We start from the raw sequence: 20,948 nt of genomic DNA, 5'->3' as shown, positions 1-20,948 counted from the left end.
TTTAATTATTTCTCAACTTTTGAACACTTAAATTAAGGACGGTATAAGTAATTCTGTCCAATTAACAGCCAAGTCTTAAAAACATTTTTATTAATAGTTACATGTAATGATTTATAACAGTTACAAACTAGAATCACAACCTGTTACAAACTGACATCAGTACTTTACAGTTTCATAGTTTTCTCTGACAGTAAAATACTTCTGTGCTACTGCTCATGAATACTTGTAGTAATAGCATTTAACTTATTTACTCCTGCCCAAAAGTAGGTTCAGTACTTAAATTATAGTTGACCATCTTGGTTTTAAAACATGTCAGTGTATGATTTCTTGCATTGGACTTTCGTCTGTAGAGTACAGCTCCCTGTACTAAGACTACTGGGAACTCAGAATGTTTCTTCATCTCATGCTCACAACAAGATGGATATTTCATGAATCTTTGTCAATTAATGTGTAACATGTCTACAAAGAACATTTTGGTGAAGTCACAGAAAATCATTTACCATCGTGACTGTTATATTTCACGATCAAGTGTACCCATAGGAGATTTTATTTTTCACCTTCCTTTAATGGCTAGAAAAGACACAACACCAGCCTATTTGCTTGATTGTGAGAACAGCCATATAGCTTTAACGCTCAAACTGAAGGTATTATTAGACCGCTTGCAGTCCGCCTTTTCTCTTGCCATTTGCCGAGTATTAAACCAACAAAACACAATCAGAAAAACTAAGGGTTTGAACGAGAAGGGACTGGGGCAAGATGAGATTGTCTTCTCATGAGCACCCCTCTAGATCTCTCTCCTCTGGTCCCAATCCCCCTCGTCTTAGATTTATCAGCCCATGCTTTTTTCACATCACAACAGAAAATGCCAAAGAAAAACCAACTGCAACCAGTCTAAAGTATTACTTGATCTAAATAAGCTGTTCATATTAAAATGCTGGCACAATGTGCTAAGGCTTACACGTTTACAAACAGTAATTTAAGGTCACCCCAAAGTAACAACACCTCAGGAATCATACATTTTACATTGGTGCACCAGATGCTCTCTACAGTTTCCAACCAAATAATATATTTATTTTGTACCCTTTAAACATTTCAGTTACTTTGTCAATTTTATTGGGGGACTTAAAAGAGTCCAAAAAAATTGTATTACTGCCAAATGCCCTTATTACAGTTCTAAAGGAGAAACTAAAAACTTAATGTATCAGGTTTTCAACTCTCACTCATAATGTAGATTATAAGAGGAAAAAGGATCAGGTTTTTAAAAGTGATTTTTAAGAACAGTAACTCTGGTTGCTGTTCTTATGCTGGAGCTTACCCTTACATCAAGGCTGTCCTTGCTAGCTGTAGTGTGCTTTTGCTTATGTTGCTAGTAAAATGAACAGGAACTAAAGGGCATAACATTCATTATTAATTATTCATTTGTTAATTCTTAATAAATGTCTCTTCCTTCCGATGCAGTGATAGTTACTAATTGGCTGTTCCAAGTCTGACTGCTAGAATTGTCAGCAGCAAGTCAATTCAACTGTGTGTGAGTTTGCACGTGGGTGAAATGACTAGTGTTCTAAAATTGATCATTCGTTTCAGGTACATATGTAACAAACAAAACCAACCTACATGTATTATAGAAATGGAAAAGCTTAGAAAATTGCTCCCCAACATACAAGTCATGTAAAAGAACAAGCTTCTAATAATCATGCTGTTGGCTGATGGAAAATTCAATTTGAAAACGCATTATATCAAGATACAATCCTTCATAACTTTATGTAATATTTTGTAACTTACAAACTGGCAGTGCCAAGATTTTCAGCTTTGCAGATTTACCGGTAACAATGTAACACCATTAATACACATGACACTAGCCTCCATGCACCATGAACAAGATAGTCTTGATGCTCCCTCTCTTTATACCTGTTAATGATATTATTATTTCCTAACTTTCTTTTATCCCATGACTTGGTCATTACTTCCTGTTATCTCCTGACATGGCACTGCGGACACCAGCGGAGGCTGCCTCTGTGGCAGCACTCTGCACATGTGGGTTGCTAGCCACACCCCTTGCAAATTCTCCCTGGGCTTTCTCAAAGCTTGCACCAGCCAAACGGTATATCCTGTGTACCTGTGGAGATCACATTACCACGTGAGATAATTACAGTGTTCATCGATTAAAACGGTGTTTAGTACATGTATGTACACGTTTATTAATACCGTGTAGCATGAAAATTTTGCGGGAGTTTTATTTTGCGGATTGGCGATATTTTGTAGTTTGCGGGAACAAATTTTTGCGCCTCGAAATGACTGAAATTTCTGGTGGGAACCATTTTTTGCGATTCATTGTTCAAGAGGCAGAAAAACCCCGCCCCAGTCATTAAGAATGGATGTAAAAGTCTGGCATCGCAAAAGCCCTAGCAAATGGTGTTCCTTCAGATGACGCCATTCGTATAAATGTACTGAATTACTGTACACTTTACATTTTCTGTTCTTTACACATTGTTTTGTTTGCGAAACAGACTACCGTATGTGTCTAAGCTCTGGTTGCCTTTTACAATGGAAAATAATGTCCGTGTTCTTGTTTGAGTCCAATTTATAACGCCCAGTGGCACAAGTCTATTACAAGCGAAGTTTTCAATTTGACTGCAGGGAGTTATTTTTTGCGGCGTTTTATTTTGCGGGTATTTTTTTCTGCGGGAACTAATTTTTGCGGATCGTGGTCAATCCGCAAAATCCGCAAAAATAAGAACCCGCAAAATTTTCATGCTACACGGTATGCCACTCCAAGTCATGTCACCTTGGGTGGACACCTTATGGGGCTTACATGGATGCAATTACCCTTGTGACATTACACGCTATATACATGCTACCTCATTTCAATGAAGTCATGCCATGTTACATCACGTTTGGCATTACATCTGCATGTGATGTTTAAACATGGTTAAATAAGAAATGTCTGTTACTAAAGGTTTTTGCTTTAAGAGCTCAATGCTGATAATGTTTTTGAGAGTTGGTGATTTAACTAAATCATTTTATTTACTAAACTCTAAGACTCACAAAAACTTGAAAGCTTTGAGCTCTCAAAGTAAACTGATTTTTCTTACTATTGAAGTTTGGTCGCGGTTAAATGTCATGTTCCGCTAGCCTTAGGGATTCAGCTCATAGGGCTTAAGCTGGTACTGAACTGTGTTGATGGTTAAAGTTACAGCTTGTAGCACTTAATTGTTTTATAGCATTTCTAATCTGCCAATAATCTTTTTACTTGGCACATATTTGCTGGTCTTAGATGTACTACTGTTGCAGTGCATGGACCTACACGCTCAGTCACAATTTGTTCTGCGCATGCATTCCCCGCAATGTTGCATTCACAGGTTTTCTTTCCCTCCGGCTTACTGAAAATCAACAATAAAGGGGGAAGGGGGAAAGAACGAAGATGACCACATTGATCAACCTCTGGGGATTAACCTCTCACTCCCAAGAGTGCCATATGGCACAAAAAGCGATTACATGCCCAATATTGGGTCAATTTGTATTAAATTTGGACACCAAACAGATCTTGGAGAGATCTGCACAATGGAAGCATAAAACCTTACCCCCCTCCTACATAAGACACGATTAACCACCCCTCCATTTTTTGTAACTTTTCCTCTTACACTTTTAAGACCAAGTCACCATTTGACAAGAAACTATGTGCTGAGATCTGCAAATTAAGCTATAGTTTAGCGGTATACCCAGTATGTACGAGAAGTGAGATGTATTTTAAGGTTTATATTTTCTCGTTTTAAACACTTTTCATTCTCTTCTGTTACTTCCTTTGTCTTAGCTGGTATGATTTATACAATGCCCCAGATAAAACCTTTTAATGGGTGTATTACAGTTGGTGTAGGGGTTCACAGTTGCCGTTTTACAAAAATACAACATTTCCCATGGGAGTGAAAGGGTTAACCAAATAATTAAGTACTGCACGTTACAAGAGGAACACAACATACCCTGTAAAGAAGAGCGATGTCAATAATTACGCCAACCAAGAACAAACATGCCGAAGCAAACATCATGGCCCCCACAGGCACATTTTCATGTATAACTACAGTTCCATTGATAAAACCACTGCAAAACAAAACAAATAGATTATTTATTACCACAGAATCCTCAAAGCAGTGCACCTACACGTAGGAACAAATAATCACCCAATGCATACACCTGTGAGGACAACATTTTTGGTAACCCTATAAAATAATGATCAAACCCAGATTTTACATTATTTTAACCTTGGGGGCTCTAGTTAAATGTTTTTAGCTGTGTATGTGTGTAGCCCACCCACACAATGGCTAAGGAGCATGCATCAGACCAATGAATCAAAAATCTATGGGAAACATCATTTTGTTTTAAGCTCAAAATTTACATTTTACATTATATTTTACATGGTGACAATCAAGTCATGTCTTCATTACTTGCATGCATGCAATATTCAGTATGCCACTTCAGATAGAAATGTTGGGAAAATTATTCTTTACATGAAAAAATGCCTTTCTTGTATAACATAAGATCTTCTGGATAACATTAAACAAATTTATTGTCATACTTACCAGAGGAGTTAAAGAATTTAGGGGGCTAACTAACAAAGGAAATAAATGAAAGCTGTAGATCACTATAATTTGAAAAAAACTGAAATTTAGAGGTCCTTTTAGTGTAGTTGACCTGTTGCCATGCTGCAGTGCTGCTTGTTATTATTAATCTTGCCAAACAATAAACTTGTGCTTGACAGGTTTGAAATTTGGCAGAGGTACTCATCAGTGTACCATGATAAAACAACTTACCATGCGCCTCCGCCATTGATGCCCAGCACGTAATAAATATTAATTGATATGTGGAGAAAAAAGATCAGAAAGAAAATAACGTAGCTGAAGGAGCTGTCATTCCTGAAAAATACAAGCACAGGGGAACAAAACTTTAGGCTTGGATATCTCTGTAGTTAAATGAGATGATGCTATTTCTTTATTTGACGTGTAATAAGTACCTGTTAGACAAACTAATGACCAGTTGGACAGCATGAATATTGTGAAGATGTGTCATCTTCCAAACAAGTTGTTTGGTTGTCACTAACTTGCTGGTATAAATTACTGGAACCTTGCCCTTACAAATCCTCAAAAAGCTGACAAAGCAGATCCTTTGCATCTTTATAAGTCCCAGGAGTTAAAGCTCTTATCTCTAACAAAGAGTTTTTTCAGTCAGATATTTAACAATAATTCGGGGGTTGTTGCGCACGGGCGGTTACGGGCGTTTGAGGGGTCAATGGGATAATATTAAAATATTATCCTGCAAAATCAAGCAGAATATGGTCTGATTCTAAGCCAACGAGGTTGTAGGGCAAGTTGGCTAAAATAAGGGGATATCCTGCAAGATTGAGCAGGATAAATATTGTTTTATTATTCAACACATCAATAAAAAAAAGTACAGTTTTATTGCGGAAAACCCATTGTGCACTTAAAGCTGGAGACATCTTTATTTTGTCATTTTTCTCCAGGAAACACAAAATTATGCATTTCGCAGGATATCTGTTGTGTACACGTAAGGTAACTAACATCAAGTGTACCATGACCATACTTGGGTGGTGTTACTTGTAATGTGTTAAATAGTAAGTTTGATGATGCATACAGGAATTTACTAGTGGCTGTGCCAAGAACCTGCCTTCGGAAAACAACGTTTAGATGGTCAAATCATAGACAGAACCAATATGGAGACATCCTGTTGATATTTTTACCAGCTACTATCCATGGAGGCCAAATTAATGAAATTTAACCCACAAATTATCCAACCCCATATGAACATCACTTCTAGGCCATTCCCTTCTGTCTCTGCACTGAATGCAGGAGGGTACAATTTCAAACTTACTTGAAAGCGCGATAGCATGGCCTGTACCAGCCGATAAAGGACAAGGGGACATTAGCAATTAAGTAAGCAGTTGCCAGACCAAATGTGGTACCATCATCCACCTTGGATTTACCAGATCCCGTGATCAGTAGAGCCATTGCAGTCAGGAAGTTATAGAATAGAACAAAACTGTACACTGAAACAAAAATGAGATGACGAGGGAAGCTTAAGAGGCTAAAAATAACAAAGTTTAAGTCAGCAATAGTCAGCTTAGTCTGAATGATGATCAAATGTGATTTTAAAATATCCAATAGACCTTATTCATAAATAGTGGCCAATAAATTTTATGTATAATGTATTCTTATATTTTCATGGAAATTAGCCAGATGATTTTCCCGATTGCATTTCTGTCTAAATCACCATCAGTTTGATGCCTTCAGGCTAACATTTTGCTGACTTAAACTTCTCTGTAAGTGTCCTACATCTTACTTACTTCAAAGCATTATAACAGGACCGGTACCACCCGATAAATGACAATGGTACATTTGCTACTAAGTAGAGTATGGACAGTCCGAATGTTTCGCCTTCGTGATCAAAATCAGCACCCGTGACAAGCATTGCAAATGCTGTTAGGAAGTTATAGAACAATGTAAAACTGTACACTGAAAGGCAAACAGAACAAAGACCTAGGCTTTACACACAATTAAGCAGGCATGTTCAATATAACACATTTGAAGCTTTTAAGTCTGACACCACTGACAAAATTAATACTTCCACTGTGCATTCCATTACAAAATCGTGCCCATTGAAACATGTCGCCTGAGAAAAGTGGGGTACCATGATGCTTTGCCAGCATTACAAAACGTGCCGCTGCTGGTGGTATCTTTTGCCTCGCAGCATGAATCCTCAAAAGTGTTCGTTTATTTTGTTTGCACAAGAAGAAGGAGTTTACGTAAGGAAACGGTAGCAGCACCGTTTGAAAGCAAAGTATTTAAGTTCTAACATTGAACATGGTTGATTTAGGATCATTTCATTCAAAATTTTTGCTTGCTTGGAATCGCAGTATATTGCCGTAAAAACACACTTCGTTGATTGAAAATTACATTTGCTTGTTTCCGCCTTGCCACTCGATGGCAAATTACTTTCAATTCACTGGAAACTGTGATTACCTGTTTTCCTCCTTTTTTATCTCAATGATAGCATACATAATGCCCATTCTTATTGGGAACTGTCGTTTCTCATCGAATAATCTAAAATTCATCACTTCCTTGATAGCGCAGGGCAATTTTTTATTTATTTTAGTTTATTCACGCAACTTCTGCTGATAAACTTCGCCTTTCGCTCTTTTGTGTTACGTTATTTTTCTGATATGTTTCAATGAATAGATGCGTTCCACGAATTGTCACTTTAACAATACTGAACATAAACGACTGCTGTAATTGACGTCCAAAATGAAGCTCATTTGCATTTTACGAGCGATGTGTTTCAATGGGCACGATTTCGTAATGGTTTACTGCCAATTGACGCCGTAAGCATGATGATTCTGTAATTATGTAGTTATGGTCCAAGTTAATTAAAAGAGATTATCATTGTTTTCATTAAGTTTCAAGAACCAATGCCTATTTTACTAGTTTGAAAAATAGTCATAAAATATGAATCCAAAAGAAAGATCAATAACACAAAATTCTTTAAGAAAAAGTGGGTACTATCCCCAGTTTAAGTGAAGAATTACATTACAAATAAACTTTTGTGTCGTATTTTCATTCATAAGTGCAACTGTAACCTACTGTTAGTCTCTTTTTTCTTTACTCTGTTAATTACTAACAGCTTTTAATTTAATTTTAATATTGCAACTATTGTGTAACTGTATACTGTAAGTGTCAGTAGAAGAATTTTTTTATTTTATTATTTTTTTTAATATTGTAACTATTATGATAGTATTAGTAGTAATTTTGAGTGGAATTGTAATTCATTGTAAGTCTCAAAAGTAGTCATACCTTGTCAGTAGTAGCATTTAATTTAAAGTGCCTCTGGGACGAAAATTTCATTTTCCATCTTTTTGCATTTTCGTGTAGAATGCCCTTCTTACTCATGTTACCAAACTTCAATCGTTTACGGCGATTGGAAGTATTTTTTTTTTAGCTTTTTATTCGAGATTTCACGGCCGCCATTACTTGGTCTTGTTCCGGAAGTTAAGGTTCAAATTACAGGAAGTGACGTCATTGGCTCAACACAAAAAATTCCACATGGCTAATTTTCATATGGATTCTACTTCATAAACTGTATTCTGCTGTTGCGAACTAAATAACAACCGAATACAGTTTATGAAGTAGAATCCATATGAAAATCAATTAGCCAGGTGGAATTTTTCATGTTGAGCCAATGACGTCACTTCCTGTAATTTAAGCCTTAACTTCCGGAACAAGGCCAAGTAATGGCGGCCGTGAAATCTCAAATAAAAAGCTAAAAAAAATACTTCCAATCGCCGTAAAGGATTGAAATTTGATAACATGAGTAAGAAGGTCATATTCTACACGAAAATGCAAAAAGATGGAAAATGAAATTTTCGTCCCAGGGGCACTTTAATATTGTAACTATTATTATTATTATTATTATTATTATTATTATTATTATTATTATTATTATTATTATTATTATTATTATTATTATTATTATTATTATTATTATTATTACTTTTTTGTCATTTAGGTTAGTATCTTAAGTTGGTATGGTTAGTATTGTAAGTAGAGTTAAGTATTCTATAGTCAATGAAAATTTATTAAAAAATAAAAGAACCAATGCCAAGCTGTAATATCTCTTATAAGGTAAAAAAAATCTCATTATTTATTGTAATTTCTTGTTTCCTTCATGAAGTTAATCATTCATGAAATGAACAATATTATTGTAATGAGCAGACACAAGGATCAATACTGTAGTGTACTGATACAGTCAAATAAACAATGTTAAAAGGTACCAGTAACCAGCAATTTTGCGAAATACAGACAATGATTTGTGTAGAGTGTGTGACACGTGTGAGGGGTGCTTGACGCGAGATTGTCTATACCGTGATGAATGCCGGGAAGAGTGAGGATAAACCTTGTGCTCATGGATGATGTAATCAGACAGTACGCAGTTTGTAATTATAATACAATTTTGTAATAAAACGTCATTAAATTTTTACAGTTTAAGCTTTTGGAGTGTGTAACACTTGCCGCTTACAGTAGTTCACACTACAGTACCCCTCTAAGTAAATTACTAGTCTACAGTTCTGATTGGTTCATTGTGCTGTTTACATTTGTTGCCATTGGCTAGAGTTTTGACTTTGTTTAGTTTTACGACACTGCATTATACGGAGTAAAAGCAATAATTAATTAACACCACTTGGGCTTGACACTGATCTATTATAGGATTAAGGACGGTGCCTACTAATACAGAAGCATTTTTGTGCGGTTTATGATTGGCAGGAAAAGCAGACCTTTGCAAGGGTTATTGGAATCCAAAAAGAAAATTGCGGGTAACCACGCATTTTTCAGAGATACATGTAATTAAGGAACAATATTTCTAAAAGGCACCAAAATATAAAGAAATGTATGCAGGCCATCTGATAGGGTGCGATAAAGAATCTGAAATTGTGCGATATTTTCAGGGTAGATTGTGCGATAAGAAAGTACTATTATGCGGTAAATTATGCAAATTATGCGATTTTTCCCTCAACTATTTTAAGCTTATTTTCCCAGGATTCTGAGAAACTAAACCCTTTTATGCTGCTCTAGCGACGATTTTCTCATAAAGGAACAAACAATAAGCAATTATGAGTGAATTGGGACATAAAAATTTAATTTATGACACAAACAGTACCGTGCATATGTAAGTTGACAGTCCCTCGAAACTCGAACTTCGTGACTCGATCCTCGAAACTCGAAAGCAGGTAAAGCAGGTTGGGGGATTGGCAAGACATTAAGTCCTGATGCTTCGAGTATCCAGGCGCGAGTCGAATGCATAGAGTTTCAAGGCAGGGAAACAAAGAACTTTTCGCGTGACAGTATTCGACACTAACTTTCCTGCTAAATTGCCCTTTGGGCAACCAGGTCTCTATTTTTTGTTGCCTAGCGTATTTTTTGGTTGCCCAGCTCGCTTCGCTCGCCATTTATCCTGGGAAAATACAAAGCGTAAATTTGGCCGCTTGGAGCCTGGGTACGATAAATTTACCAACATTCTTTGCGGGTTAAAAAAACATGGCGGCCACGATTTTGTGCTCAGTGTTTCGTGCTCGTTTCGTTGTATCTTGTTCAAAGTAATATGTATCTTTTTTCGATCTACGGCTAACTGGTATGAAAATATCCCAAGGTAGGTACCCATATTAACACAATAAATAAATTGACGGCAAAGAGTTTTCAATTCGCTTTATTTCCTGCTGAACACTGTGGACAGGAGCAAAACATCTGCTTGCCTGATTGGGCAACTTTTACCGTAGTTTTACTTGCCCATTGAATCATTTTACTTGCCCCGGGCAATCGGGCAAGCGTTAGTGTCGAACACTGCGTGATAAGTTTTTCACACGGCGATCCCAGGCCACAGTTCGGTGTTTACGTTAACTTTCTGTTGGAGCGATGTGTATGATCAAGATGGAGAGAGTTCGCTCTTTAAGCATTTTCCCGGTTCCTTGCAGATTACAACCGAAAGTATTTTTAATCAAGAAAATGCTGTTTTTGAAGTTTTGATTCGAAAGATTAAGGTACAATCAAGCATAATTTAGTGCATGCAGTGTACTGGTTTAGCGGGGCTAAAAGTGATCGCGCGTGTTTCCATTCTCAGCTTGTGAAACAGCGGCCGAAAAAGTCGCAATCTTTTAGTTTCGCTTCCTTCACTGTTAAAACTGGGTTTAGTGAACAAGTAATCCAGTCATCTGTCAGAGGAAGACCCTGTTACAATCCGAAATCAGTTGATAGAAAATGAAGAAAATGTGACATTGCCTTTTGAGATGATCTCGACAACATTTATGCAAATTTGTAACACTACGCCGAAGATGTAAACATTCGCGGCAGCTTTCAAAGTCTGCTCAAAAGTCAGCGAACGGCCACGTTGAAGTCTCCCCGGTATTATGCACCACCTTGGCTCAAAGTTTTTTGTTGTTTCTCTCTGATCTATTGCAGAAGGATCATATGTGATGGATTCATATCAGCAATCCTGATAAGCTAACTCAAAGAGAAGAATTGTTCGCATTGCACCAATAGGCAATTCTTAAGAATGAAAAAACTAGCACCAGGCCCCGAAACTGCCAAAAACGAAAATGACGCCTTGAACCTTGATTGTTTGTGAAATCGATGGTTTCAGAATGTTTCTTGGGCTTTTTCGAAATTAAATCGTCTTGAAACTAAGTGCAGACGCGGAATTTTTTCAGATAAGGCATTTATTTATCGTTTTTATTTAAGAATTGTGCGATTTTTTGTGAATTGTGCGATTTTTTATGAATTGTGCGATCGGATGCGATTTGAGGTCAATTGTGCGAAATCGCACCATCGCATAATATCAGATGGCCTGTGTATGGCAGTTTTTCCTAAATTGAAGCTTAATTACATGTATCTCTGAAAAATGCATGGTTACCCCCAATTTTCTTTTGGGATACCAAGAGCTAGCACTTGCTAAGTTCTGCTTTCTCCGCATAGTTTTCAACTGCGCAAAGATATCCCTGTATTAGTGAGCACTACCCATAGGAAACACAAGTATCTCGAGATGCGCAGAACATATGCGCGGTAACAATAGTAGGCACCGTCCTTAAACTATCAAGCTGCAACTTTATTTAGTATAGACTCAGCTTACTTTGCCACCTAATGAACAGCATTCTGCATGTCTTCTGATAGTCAATAGGAATATCAATGCTGATATCATGGAAGAAGCATGGCTTGCAAGGGCATTTGGATGGCAGAGGTGGAAAGTTGTTTTCTCTGTAACCTGCCACACAAGCAAAAATAAAAGCCTTTTGACAAAACACCATTAACATTTTTTTTTAGGGTGGGGAGTGGGGGGTGGAGGAGTTCACCATCCTTGACAACAATGACACAAGATAACTGAACAGAAAATCTTAATGACTGTGGTGATTGTCCTGGTAAGAACAGTGGGCCTTGGATGTACAGTAAAGTCAATGGTTCAAGCACGGGAGCTTTCCAATTAGCCACAATTTTCCCTGTCTAACCGGTGAAGAGCCTCTTCATTTTCAGTTCCAAGGTTGAAATCATGTTGGTAGATCCACAATTACTGTATAAGAATTCAAAGGTGTAAGACATATTGAGCAAATGAAAAGGTAATAATCCATCCCAGCCAAAAAAAAAGACAAAGAACTGGAATAGCTCTCAATTGGGAAGGCTGTCCATTTGTTCCAAAAAATTTACAGATGAGTACATCCAAGTACAGGTTCCACACGTATTTCAGCCATTTCAACCAGCCATCTTGGCTGACTGGAAAGCGCCCCTGGTCTCATGACCATGCTGTTGTCACCCTTCAGTCAGATGTACAAATGGGTACACATCATTGCATGTTTACTGTTTATATACCTCCAAACTGCATTCTCTGTAATTCTTGTTCCTTCCTCTGCAACTCTGCTGCTTTGCGTTCTAAATCCTGTAAGACCAAAAGGATTTAATTGAGTGCCCAAAATTAAAACATTGAAGGTTTTAAATAACAATGACAATGAATTTAGCATTTAAGAAACACTACCACAGTTTTTAGTTTAAAAATGTGTAACTTCAGATACACCATATCAATCATCAGTTCAAGGATGTTATACTGATCTGAAAGTATTTTAATATACTTTATAAATAAGGTGACAAATATGACAATATTAATATTATGTATTTACCACCTAATTTATATACATAAATACATTCAGATTTGTATAACATTCTTGAACTGACGATAGATATGGTCCATTGGAGTATCCAAATCATGATTTAGAAACTTGAAAATGTTGTTACAGTAGTTTTTCTTAAATGCCTAATTTCTGTTCTGCTATTAAGAAAAGTTGACAATGGATTGGTTTTGAAGCTGAAATAATGTGGCATCCTTTGAGTTTTTACAAAGCTAAGGTTGTCAAGTAATTATAAAACACACAATCTTCTTATAAGAGCCAAGAAAGTCATGGATGAGCACAAAAATATAATTTAAGTAATTTCAGAAACAAAATTAATGTGCAAAAAATATGTACATATCCACGTACCTCCTGTCGTTTTCTTAAATTTTCTTGCTCTTCTTCAATCTAGAATTTCAAGAGAAAATACCTCAAACATGTTAATGAATATTATTTTAAATAACTATACAGGAGACAACAAAAATAGCAAAGAAAAATTATCATCTGTTAGTGAAATTGATTTTCCTGTGCGTTTGAACTCTCCTTCAATGACAAGAATTGAGTACAGTATAATACAATGTATATTTAGAAGTGTTCACAATAAATTTTGATTCTACAATATAGCGCAAGTTACAGAGAATACATACCACATAAGGAGGTGGCTCTGGTTTGGTCTGAAGCACGGCAGGTTGCGATGGAGGTGGTACTACAGGTTGTTGGGGAGGGGGTGGTGGGGCAGCTGGCGTTGTCTTAAGCTGAAAAAATGCAAACAAAAACAAGACTCTTTAACTTGTTTGATGAATAAAAAACATAACCCTCAACCTTTGCACGTCCACACATTTCAAAAGATACGAAATCAAAAATGAATTTCCAACGAGGAAAATTTACAAATATTGTCTGGTTTGCAACACAGGTACACGTACATGTAAGTATAAAAATAATATGTTCCTGAAATTCACTGAAAACTTTCAGATTACCTGATCCTACTTTTTGGGTACCATTTAAAAAAATGCAAAATTAACAAGAAGGTGTGACTTTATAGAAAACTTTTGTGAAACTTCAATATATGCCATTCAGAGCGCACGCTGACAAGTTTCATTTGATTGATAGATTTAAAAGCATGTGCACGCATTGGCTGTTTTGTAACTTTTGAAATTGATGGCGAGTTGTATTTATCGCCCGAGCAAAATAAACAAAGTTGGATTTTGGTTTGAAGCTTGGTGTGGTTGCGTGGTTTATGGAGGGTTATTTTCGAACTTTTGGGAGATTTTAGGGCTGGGACTTTACGGAATAATAATAATAATTTCTATGGGGCAAATTCAACTTAAGTTTTCAAATGCGCTTTACAAATAGTATCAATTAAACAATATATATATATATATATATAGTATTAAAAAGTAAACTATAAAACATAAAAATTAGATCTATGTTCAGGAAATCGCCTGAACATTTTTGGTCCTTCTGGTTGCAATAAATTGCCCACTGCAATCCCATGCTTACGCAAGCCAAGTAAACTTGTGGTTCAAACTTGTTTTAGGCTTGAGGTTTTTTAAACCTCATTTGATTTTCAATTTTTGTCCACAGTTATGGTAATGAATCACAGAAAAAGGAAATTAAATAAATTAAACTGGTTGGAAACTAAAATAAATTAATATTGTCCAAACAGAAAGAAAATTAATTTAAACCACAATAATTACAATTTATTGACAAAGCTCGACAATAAAATTTAATGTCTTTCATTTCATAACCAAACTAAACACTTGTAAACAATAGAATCAAAAATATTGTTTTCCTGCTCTGGAATCATAATAAAATTATTTTAAAATATAAAAATTCTGTACTCACAGCGCAATTGAAACTTAAAAGTGGGATATTTCGTTCGGATCCACCAAACTTTGCCAGCCACAATGCAAATTTGAATGTTAAGAAGGGTTATATAATGTTTCCGAGGGAGCAAAGATGGTGTCATAGATACTGGCTCATTTGAAGCCATTGTCTCTGTTCAAGGAGGGCTTACATAATTTTATCTCAATTGCCTCCCTTATGTGGCATTTGAATGTGTTCCTTGCTTTGTAAACAATGTTCTTCAAGTACTTTAATACACAGGACATGTTATGTATTCACTCTTTAAGCCCAAGTATCAACATGTACATGACTGTACGTTCTCCTCACTGTCCTGCATATATTTTTTTATGTTACTAGTTGGGAGATTTTGTCTAAATATCAAGGCATTTCATCTTTGGTGATTATTTCCTTTATAATTCTCCTGACTTAAATGTTTAATCAAGCAGTGACTTGTAAGGAGAAATTAGATTTTAGCCAGTACTGGGGCTTAAAGGGGCAGTATCATGGGAGATCGATGGGATATACAGCTGTATCATGATTTTTGGCCAAAATTCACTAAATTTAAACTTTGAACACTGTGTTAATTAACTTCTCAATTGCTAATTTAAAGAAATATTAATAGTGATTCTAAGACGAAAGGTTGAACCAAAATATAGTACAACCGGCAATTTTTAGAGCGTTACAACAGCGAAATTTGAAAACGTCCGCCAGAAGTTTTCAAATTTGAACCCCTCTCTATCTTGGTCATCTGCCAGCGAAATCCGTGGATATAGTTTCTTTGCATTCTGATAGTCTTTAAATGGAATTTTGTCATTAAATCTTGGCTGCTATCAACCAAATAGCATCTTTCCAATTTTCAATGTGTTACTAAAAATAGCGTGATACTGTCCCTTTAAAGGGTTAACCCTTAGACCCCTAATATCAAAGAACAAATTCTCCTATCTTGTCCCCATACTTTTCTTATAAAAGTACTGTGGAGAAGTTATTAAAATATCAAGAAAATTCACCTAAGGTGATCATATCCTTAATTTTCATGACCTCAGGGGTTGAGTAAGCATTGATATTACAAGGAGAAATTTGATGTTGATTACTGTTAGGGCTTAAAGGGTTGAAGGATATAGAATCGTGGCATCATAAACGACAAGTCTTACGATTTAAAGTTAGCGTCTTGGAATCTCACGCTCGCTAGAATTTGGACCATCTCAAAGTCTCGAATTTTGAATATTTGAGTCTAGAAGTCTGGCAAATTGTCCATTAAGAAAAGAAAGTTTTAAGTGTGATGTATTACTCTAGAAAGTGACACAGGCATACTCGGAAAGAAGAAATAATCCAAGTGCTCCTATCAGGAGTCGAACCTAAGACCTTCTGATTACTAGTTGTTGTTGTTGTTTATTTCTGTTGCTAGCGATAAACAAACGCAGGCATGAAGAATGACAACCTTCTTTTTGGTACTATCAATTTGAAAATTGTCCAGCTGCACTCAGAAGCTTTCAGATTTTTTTCATGTTGACTCTCCAGCGGGCTAGAAAGTTATGGAAACAATGAAGCCTTGGTCTCGGGTTTTAAAACAAGGATCTTGCAGTCTCGCACAGTCTTGGATTTACCATTCCATACAGTACCGTGCAAATGTAAGTTGACAGTCTCGACTCGAAACTCGATCCTCGATCCTCGAAGCTATCGAGAATCGAGTATCGAGGTTCGAGGCTCGAGTTTCGAGTATCGAGTATCGAGACGCTCGAAGAATTTTTCGAGGATCTCGATGGCAGCTTTCGAGGAAACGATTAATTTCTCGAACCTCAAACAATAAGAGAGAACAAAAGCGATTTTCCCATGGCTCTTGCATGTGGTCTTTTTTTTAGTTTGGTCGAAAGTTGAAGTAATATTCAAATCAGCGGGCAGTGAGTGTTCGGTAAATCTGTTTCGGCGCGTTTCTTTCAATTCCTTCCGCGTATTATTTAAAACACATCCGTTCGTCGTTGTTGTGAAATTAAAACATGCTTAAAATTATTTTCATATGCTACACCAATTCTTTTTAATCAAACTTCAAACTCGACGAAGCGAGCTTAAAACTACAAGATTGCGGCTTTTTCGCGGAATGTAACACGATCGCTTCTGAAATATCTCCGCTGCGCAAGGATTATACTTGATTGTATTTGAATCCTTCGAATGAAAACTTCGAAAAAAGCATTTCCTTATGTAAAAACGCACAACATTTACGGTAGATTCGGCAAGGAACCGGGGAAACTTCAACGTGGCTGTTCGCTTATCTTTGAGCAGACTTCGAAAGCCGCCGCGAATGTTTACATTTGCGGCGTAGCGTTACGAATTTGCATAAATATTATCGAGATCATCTCAAAAGGCAATGTCACGTTTTCTTAATTTTCTATCAACTGTTGATTGTAACCGTGTCCTTCTCTGACAGATGACTGGATTACTTGTTTACTAAACCATGTTTTAACAGTGAAGGAAGCGAAACTAAAAGATTGCGACTTTTTCGGCCGCTGTTTTACAAGCTGAAAATGGAAACGCGCGATCGCTTTTAGCCTCGCTAAGTAGTACGCTGCACATAATTATGCTTGATTGTCCTTTAATCTTTCGAATCAAAACTTCAAAAACAGCATTTCCTTGATTAAAAACGCACAATACTTTCGGTTGTAATCGGCAAGGAACCGAGAAAACGCTTGGAGAGCTAATGCACTTGTCATCGGCTTCCCCGAGGGGGGGGACCCCGGGCTGATATGGGGACTTTGCTAATTGTGTATTTCAAAGTTCTTGTATTTCCCCACCTGTGCGGGATTTGTTTCTTGCAAAGTCCCCAGTATTTGGCGAACCCAACTGGATTTGAAGATGCACTTCAGAACTTTATTTGGGTTCTTTAAACAGTCAGCAAACATTCGGACTTTGCATTCTGATGAAAACTGAACTTTAATTATTTTTTCTCGAATACTCCATAAGTTGCTATAAATCACTCCTCTTACTGTACATGCGCAGTATGGTGAAAATTTCAACTTTTCAATCAGTCCTGAATTCCCCAGAATCTGTTTTCAATCTATCCGGACTGATGAAGAACAAGGGAAAACACACTATCATGATGGTTCATTGCTGCTTCTAAACACAACGTCCTTAAGTTTCCTGAGTACTCTGAACAGTTGCTGTGATGCTTCAGAAATTAACATTCTTGTGAATATTTTAAAAAAATTAGCTTTTTCTATCCTTAACAATTTGTACGCTGTTCTAAATTTGTCCCGAAAAGGATTAATGACAAATATATATGGTTCGGCAAACATTAATAAAAACCTTATGAAATATCATCACGTTCATTTTCTGCTTCTAAGCACAATGCGAAATTGAAAATGTCTACTTTTTCGTACTTTTAAAAACAATGGATTTTAAAACATACCTTCTTGTTCTCCTCCGCCATCTCGCCATCGATCGAGCGAACAAAAATCGTCCCCAATCTCCTCTCAGTTGAACATTAGCGAAGTCCCCATATTTTCCCCGAGAGTAGGGCATTCAAAAATCTAAGTCCCCGCATTTCCCCCACCACAAGGGAAGAAATTTGTTGCAAAGTCCCCATAAAGTCCCCGTATTCCCCCACATCAGCCCGGGGTCCCCCCCCTCGGGGAAGCCGATGACAAGTGCATAACTTTTTCCAGCTCGAGCATACACGTGCGCACGTCGCTCCAACAAAAACGTAAACACAGTTGGCCGTCTCGCGGAGTTGGTTCCTGTAAAAAGGAACTGAACTGTGGCCTCGGATAAGACGTGTGAAAAACTGATCACGCGAAAAGTTCTTTGTTTCCCTGCCTCGAAACTGGATGCACTCGACTCGATACTCGATGCACTCGACTCGAGCCTCGATACTCGAAGCTTTCGAGTTTCGAGGATCGAGGATCGAGTCGCGAAGTTCGAGTTTCGAGGGACTGTCAACTTACATTTGCACGGTACTGTACCTGATTTAATTCAGTTACATCCTGTTCAGCTACATGTATTCTATTCTCGTCCAATTTGGATAAACAAAAACACTAATTAAAACAGACAGTTACAAGCTGGTTATATACCTACCTGCAAATAACTAAAGCTAGTCGAGGCAGGTAGGTATGTCTATACTAAACTAAATACAAATAAATTTGGTGTTTACAAATTGACAGCCACAACTAAAATAAAAGTGAATATACAAAACAAAAAGGATTCGCAAGCTGATAGAAATTAAAGTATTGAAAAGATGGCTGCATGTGTAAATTTTCTCTGAACACACTGACGCAATTTTTCCAACCTTTGAAAAACTCTTTGATGTTTTTCCTATTTGAACTCAGACAGCATTAATATCAATTAATATCATGCTGGTTGGTCAATAATGATATTATTATTACAGCAAGAAAATATCATGTATCTGGACAAGGAAGCAAATCTGAATAATATATATAGCATACACCCGCTGTAAGTTTTTATGATCAAGTTCACGATGCCATCTGTATGGATATCGATCAAGCTAGGCTTCTACAGCGTATAATGAGCACAATATCTTGTGAACAGTGTAGCTGAATATCATACTACATTACAAGATTGGGTTAATGTGCAAAAAAAATAAGCTCACGGTAACGTGAGTAAATTCATGTAATGTGAGGTATAGAACCAACGATCCTACAATCAATTATCCAAAACTAAACCACGACACAAATCAAACCTACGCTTACTAGCTTACGTCATGTTTTGATGAGAAAATAATATTAATTGTTAATTTCCAAACAAAGAAACAGGATAAAAAGAAGGAGATCAACAACCTCTCGTGGTAACCAACAGACAACAAAATTCAGTGAAATTTAAGCTCAAGTGAGGTCAACTTATGGAGTAAGCTTAAATTAACCTATCAGTTGAAATTCATCCTAAAGGCTGAATTTTTGCCCAGCATAGAGAAGGGAGGCCTTCAAAGCATTCCAGAGCACAAAATATATAGGAACAAATGTAAAGACAAGAAAAAAAGCTTCGTATATACACACGACAGCTGTAAGTACAATACATTTCATGATCAGGAAAGGAAATCAAAAACCCAAGCTATAAAAACAACCTTTGCGGCACTGCCTGCTTGAGACGTGTTTTGGTCTGCAAAAGGGTTGAAATCTTCGAGTCCACGAGCAGCATTAGTGGTATGTGAAGCCACTGATGGATCCTAAAAGACAAAAGACATCCCCCAACGAACTGTGAATTGCAGTTTCGCTTCTAAAAGAAACGTACAAGACCAGACAAGAGGTAACAAATTATATATGCCGCCACGAATGAGCTTATTCGCACCACAGATACTTACAGCGAATGGATTTTCCGAATCCCCAGCGAAAGGATTTTCATCGTAATTTGCCATGGCTAAGCTTTCCTCCGACAAAGGAAGGAAAAGTGCAGATTTTAGCGACAAATCCGAATGGCAGTTAGGTTTTTTACGATCTCCGAAGCAATCGCAACATTCACTGCGCATGTGCTAGAGGAGATGTCATGTGACTTGTACTTTTTCAGTGACGTAAGATAACATTTGTATCTAAAATTAGAAGAAATGGTAATCAAAAGGAGACATGAAAATGTTGTCACGGCTAATATTACGGAACCAGGATCCTATGACACAGCTTCCTGATAGAAAAAAATCAACCGCTACAGGAAAGTCCAAAAACAAAACAAATTCCTCTGAAAAACCGCAAGGCTGATCGCATTATTGCCCCCGCAGGGTTTTGGCCTGCCCAAAACCCGAGGAGGCACCCTAGGATTCCCCGTGTGTATACATATAAGGAATTTCAAAATGTAAGAAATACTGTAATTAACAAATCGACAGCAGTTTTCTATGGTCTATACTCTTATAGACCATAAAATGACGTCATAAAATGTTCAAAACTCAAGTGGAACCACGAGCCGCAGGCGAGTGGTTTCACTGCCAAGTTTTGGACATTTTATGGCGTCATTTTATGGTCTATTTAACAATTATTCCACGAGCTCGCGTTGGATATGAGATGATAGATAGCCAACGAGGCGCGAAGCGCCGAGTTGGCTATAATCATCTCATATCCAACAAGCGCGAGTGGAATAATTGTTTTTACGCGGGATGCCCTGAAGGGGCATACCGTGTCTAAAAACGGGTCGATTTCTTTTTACGCGGGATGCCCTTAGGGGGCATACCGTGTCTAAAAACGGGTCGATTTCTTTTTTTTCTTTTTTTACGCGGGATGCCCTGAGGGGGCATACCGTGTCTAAAAACGGGTCGATTTCTTTTTCTTCGTCGTAGGCACAAATCGGTACATTAATTTATTCATTAAACTCTCCCCTCTCCTACTCGGGATGTATTGTTTTGATTGTCTTCAACAACAGCAGGCCAATCAACATCCATTCTTGTCGCTTTAATCGCTAGGGAGGGGACCCA

At 37.1% G+C, this 20,948-nt stretch overlaps 1 protein-coding gene across 2 annotated transcripts; it reads right to left on the bottom strand.

Annotated features, from left to right (window-relative positions):
- Positions 1-1,218: 1,218 nt before the first annotated feature.
- LOC146451239 (secretory carrier-associated membrane protein 5-like) lies at positions 1,219-20,013 on the bottom strand. 2 transcript variants are annotated; one of them, XM_085099244.1, is made up of 10 exons: positions 19,854-20,013; positions 19,617-19,718; positions 13,351-13,458; positions 13,073-13,111; positions 12,411-12,477; positions 11,680-11,811; positions 5,881-6,055; positions 4,806-4,907; positions 3,978-4,095; positions 1,219-2,116 (listed from the first exon to the last, which is right to left on the bottom strand). In XM_085099244.1, the coding sequence occupies exons 1-10, from the start codon at positions 19,905-19,907 to the stop codon at positions 1,961-1,963; spliced, it is 1,053 nt and encodes a 350-aa protein (XP_084955370.1). In that variant the 5' UTR covers positions 19,908-20,013; the 3' UTR covers positions 1,219-1,960. The 2 variants fall into 2 exon arrangements, with proteins under 2 accessions (XP_084955370.1, XP_084955371.1); XM_085099245.1 differs by lacking the exon at positions 5,881-6,055 and adding an exon at positions 6,353-6,521 and having other exon boundaries at positions 19,854-20,012.
- Positions 20,014-20,948: the final 935 nt, after the last annotated feature.

This window comes from Pavona decussata, unplaced genomic scaffold (genome assembly GCF_977016875.1).
Source record: "Pavona decussata unplaced genomic scaffold, jaPavDecu1.1 SCAFFOLD_391, whole genome shotgun sequence".
Taxonomy (NCBI): domain Eukaryota; kingdom Metazoa; phylum Cnidaria; class Anthozoa; order Scleractinia; family Agariciidae; genus Pavona; species Pavona decussata.
This window is presented reverse-complemented; position numbering and strand designations above follow the sequence as displayed.